General features: G+C 34.9%; 1 protein-coding gene across 1 annotated transcript; it reads right to left on the bottom strand.

The window, feature by feature from the left end:
- Positions 1 to 866: 866 nt before the first annotated feature.
- On the bottom strand, positions 867 to 4,829 carry FBXO43 (F-box protein 43). The gene is made up of 4 exons (XM_010189006.1): positions 3,352 to 4,829; positions 2,325 to 2,427; positions 1,202 to 1,384; positions 867 to 1,115 (listed from the first exon to the last, which is right to left on the bottom strand). The coding sequence occupies exons 1-4, from the start codon at positions 4,827 to 4,829 to the stop codon at positions 867 to 869; spliced, it is 2,013 nt and encodes a 670-aa protein (XP_010187308.1).

Raw genomic sequence — 4,829 nt, forward strand, 5'->3', positions numbered from 1 at the left:
TCAGTTCAAGAGCAATTAATTAATTAATTCTACAGAGAAAGGATTATTTCTAGCAGTAGGTAATAATTTAATTCAAACTGAAGTATGAAGATGATCCAGTATTTGGGAGCTAAAGTCAAGTCAGATTAAGTATAAAGCTAAGTTCACAACAACAAAGGTAATGCAACAGCATATTTAGATATGTATACTATACTGTAACACCTGAAGCTTTCAAGTAAAGACACAAAATCTAAAAACCAGTGCAATTGAATATCCACACAGCATCATCTTGATTTAGAAACTACTATTCTATTGTCTTGCGACAATAGAGAGCAACAAAGTAATTACTCTGGTATGAAATTTAGACTTTTAATACATTGCTTTAGAGGTAGCATCATTTATATAGGTAGAAGTATTTTTTGCCTATGTAGCCAGTGCCCTACTTTAATATATTTTTGGAACATTTATTGTAATTTACAGTGAACAATAAATAAATCCCATTAAAAAGACTTTTTAAAAAAAATAATTTTCTTTAATTTGTCATTAAGACAAGAATCACATTTTTAAACATCTATGAGGTACTGTAAGCTAGATATGAAAGTCTATATTTAAGATACTTTATTTAAAAATGTAAGACATTAGTAAGTGCCTAGCTACTACATAACAGGTAAAACATGACATAAAATGTTTTAAAATGTTCACTTTTTTCAAAACCAAAAACATACTAAATTGATTAAGATATATACATAAGTTATCTTGATAAGTCAGCAAAAACACATTGAATGAAACTTTCAAAATGCTTATATTTAGGAAGAATATGGACAAGATTAGGAATTCTTTTTCCCCTTCTCCTAAATTAAATGTAAGAACCTATATGCCTTACAAATTTAGAGTCTTTTTAAATTTTTTTTGCTTTGGGCACTTCCTGGAGGAGCATCTTTTTTGTTCTTCTGTTTTGCAGATAAACTAGTACATTCTTTTGACCCATGAAAAGCATGCAGACACAAAATACAGAACTCAAATGCACATGAACCTCTGCTACATAGTCCCCGTTTCTTTACCAATTGATATTTAGCAGGATATTGACATCTCGGGCAGGGTTTTAGAGCTTCATCAGTGAACAGAGTTTTAGCAACCTGTAGCAAAAGGAGGGAGAAAAGAGCTGCTTAGTTCATGTAAATGAAAGTTATCAATGCAAGTGAAGAATTTCTTAGCTACCTACTTTCATGTATTCTTCCTGTCTACTAGTTGAATGAGGAACAGAACTGCATCTCCTAGGTGTAAATTCAATGTATGGTGTTGTCTGTACTACGGGAGTTCTGGCTTGAGCTTGAACAGGCCTTAGAGCAGATCTGTTGAGAACATTAAGTCTTGTGGCAGCATCTTCAGCTTTCAAGAAATATTCCTGTTAAAGTTTATGTAAGTATAAAGAACAGAAAAAGAAAAATAAACAAACAAAACCAAACACACAAAAGGAAACAAATCAGGATTTTATTTAATTTGGGATTTGCAGCTGGTTTTAGCCTTTCTTTTCCCCACTCTGCAACAACCCATTAGAAAAAGGAAATTGCATATCGTGCATTTATTTCCCATTAAATGTTCAGATTTAGTAAGGGAACAAGAGGTAGGAACCCTTAAAAACAAAGTCCTATGAGCAGGGTAAAAAGTCAACTGTCTTTGAGGACTCTCTACTGGTCCTCATGTTTCTAAGTTAGGACACATGTCAATAGCAAGTGTGGAAATAACAAACATAAGTTTTGTCACAGTTAAAGCAGGGTTACACTGAAGTGTATGTATACACACGTAGAGGATCTAAAATAATTACACTTATTAATACACTTACTTTTCTAGATACCCCTTAAAAAACTTCTGTATGTCTTTCTGATGTTCACAAGTGCACCATGAAGAAGCTTAGCCACAAGCAGTCCTGAAAATAATCAGGAAGTAATCTAGAGTGGGTCCTACTGCAGTGCAGACTATAGTGAAATCCAAGATGAGGAACAGCATGGCACAAAGGTGTGAGCAGGATTTAAGATCCAAACCTAGAATTGGTTGAGGAAGAGACCCTACAGTATCCTCAAGAAGGAAAGGGGCAGGGGAGGGGGGGGGGCGGGGAAGGAAGAAAAAAAGAAAGAGTATCACATGGTTGAAAGACTAGTACTGAAACTGTGGAGAGTTGAAAAGTAGTAAAAGTTATTACATTCTCCTGTTTTAAGCCTTCACATACTCCTGTTAGAACTGTCTCTATCAATTACCTTTCTGCAGCTTTACAAGAAGTTTCCTCTTTCCTCTGACCTGTCTTCTTTCGCACTTGGAAAAAAATACTACCTTCGAGACAAACTTACCCCAGCTTCCTCTTTCAGGTGTTTTATGTACAACTTTCTCCTGTTATCTGCACTTTTATCTTGTACAATGATTTCACGCCAGTTTTTGCTTACTTTCCAAATGCTGGAATAAATGAATGGAAAAAATATCCATTTTCACATTTTGGTCAACTAGTACAAAATTCATGGTAGTAAGACTACCTTTTTTCCATACTATTGGTCATTTTACAGAGTACTGCTATATAGTTCAAGGGTTCACTGCATTGTTATGAAACACAGATCTCATGCACTCTTATGCACCACTTTATAGAATAATAGAAGAGTCTAGGGAACAGCTGCAATATAGTAACACAGCTTACCTTTGACTTACAAAACTAAGTAAATTTCTTCCTTCCGTATAAGCGACTTACCAAGTTTGTTTCTAAAGTCACATTTTTGTGTGTTAAGTGTTCTGAAAACATCAGTGTACTTATACTTTCACCTATTCTCCCATTCCCTTTGTGACTAAAAACACAGATGGCAATCTTGACTTCTTTGAAGTAAGTGACAATTTCTATTGATTAAAAACTAATCTAGAACACTACTCAGTAAGCAAAATTCTTCAAGCATCTTTGTGCTTAGAAATAACTGAGGAGGTTAAATACACATGGAAAGAAATCTAGAATATATGTTTTGAGCATTATGCATTATTGGGGAACTTATAATGAGAACAAATCATTTTCTATGCCTAAAAAAAATTAAGATATTTTAAAATTTACAAGTACTGTGATTTAGTTTTAACTTTACTAATTCCCATGTTTGGCTCCTGGGGTTTGAGGTTTTTTATTTGTTTTGGTTTTTTTTTTAATTCCCTCATACAATATATTTTTAAAACTACACAAAAAACTACATGGTTAATGGTGACAAAACTTTTTAAATTTCTAAGGAAACAAACAAATTCTATTCACAACACTTGCTATGCCAGAAGTTATTTTAATTTATTTGCAGAAACACGTGTTTTCTGCATTTAAAAGGGAGGGACACACAGGATATACACGGTAGTACTTACCTGCATAGACTTTCCACTGTCAAAGCATCTAAAACTATAGCAAGAACATGTTTTAAATTTCTGTATTTTAATTCTGTTAGAATATCTAACTTTTCAAGGCCCATTTTCTTGCCAATAAGTCCAGCAAGAACATGTTCTAATGCGGATATTTCTGTTCCATCAATATTCTTTGATATTTGATTTTGGTCTGATCTTTGTCTTTGCAAGCAAATTTCATGAACCATTTTCAGAGCTGGAGTTCTTGAGAGATATCCATGACTTACTACTAGGTCTCCACCAGACTGTTCTTCTAAAATTAATGCACGGTCTTCACTGACAAAGCTGCTTGCTTCTGTTAACATATGTACTGATGTAGAAGGACTGCCATGGTGATCTTCTGTCTCTGACTGCGAGCCTTGTTCCCGAAGAGTGGATAACCTTCTAACTCGTTCAAGTTTTCTTGTCTTTCTTTTACTATCCAGAATTTTGGAACCTTCATTACGTTTTTGGAAGAACTCTTGAAAAGATCCCTCATGATCAGACAATGACTCTCCTGTTTTGCCCAAATGAAGTGAATTATATCCACTATCCTCAGGTGTTGAAAGAGCTGTATAACTTGCCATCTTAGCAGGGGGAGAGTTTCTCTCACATATTTCTAACTTAAAGTTCTCTACAAGACTGTTGATAGAAGTCAGGAATTTACCCTCACTAGCCTCAGGTAACACATTGCAAGGAGTCCTAAGAAACCCATCACTAACACTCATAAGGACACTTTCATTTAATTCATTAGTGTTACTAACAATAGCATCCTTACACTGAATTGGAGATAAACATTCTGGTTCTAGCAATAATGGGTCCTTACACTTGGAGTCATCTAGAGTAGAAGTCCTCTGTTGTGAAAAGGAAAGTCTCCGTTTTTGGCATTTGGGATAAGAGTCCTTAGTTTTAGAGGTGGGAGTTGTCAGAGGTTTGTAACTTTTACCTTTTGGAGTATCTGAAGCAGTTTGTGAAAGTCTTTCTTCAGAGCTCAAAACACAAGAGAATATTTTTTTCCTGATGCTTCCTGAAGAACTATCTTGTCTTTCACAGCATTCTACAGTTGTGTCAGATGGAACAGTCTTCGATAAAAGCAGTCTCCTGCGCAGTGAAGAGCTTTTTCTACTTACTTTAGGAGTTTCAAAAAAATCTCCACTTCTATTTGCTTCTCTTCTTTCTGATAAGGAGATAGAACTCATTTGATTTTCGATAGATGACGACACAGGAAAGAGGGCATTTGGATGAATGTGCTCAGAATTATCTTGTAGTAATGGTAAACTTGTTACACTCAGTGCTTCTTTATGCTCTGCATCAGGATCTTTTACTGACTCCCTGCATCTGCTGTCCAGAAATAGTGAAGTGCAAGGTGTGTCTTTAAAATTGGAGTATTTAAAATTGCTGCTGGGAGAATGTAATCTATTTCTTTTAAGCATATTGAACATCATTGAGTGACTGTCTGACAT

This window comes from Mesitornis unicolor, unplaced genomic scaffold (assembly GCF_000695765.1).
Source record: "Mesitornis unicolor isolate BGI_N332 unplaced genomic scaffold, ASM69576v1 scaffold24057, whole genome shotgun sequence".
Lineage (NCBI taxonomy): Eukaryota > Metazoa > Chordata > Aves > Mesitornithiformes > Mesitornithidae > Mesitornis > Mesitornis unicolor.

Excerpts from the sequence above, each read along its gene's own strand:
- FBXO43 (XM_010189006.1), bottom strand. The coding sequence starts at position 4,829 with ATGTCAGACAGTCACTCAATGATGTTCAATATGCTTAAAAGAAATAGA. Across the intron at positions 2,428-3,351 it reads ACAGTGGAAAGTCTATGCAG|CATTTGGAAAGTAAGCAAAA; the intron begins GTAAGTACTACC and ends CATTTATTCCAG. Across the intron at positions 1,385-2,324 it reads ACCTGAAAGAGGAAGCTGGG|GAATATTTCTTGAAAGCTGA; the intron begins GTAAGTTTGTCT and ends AAACTTTAACAG.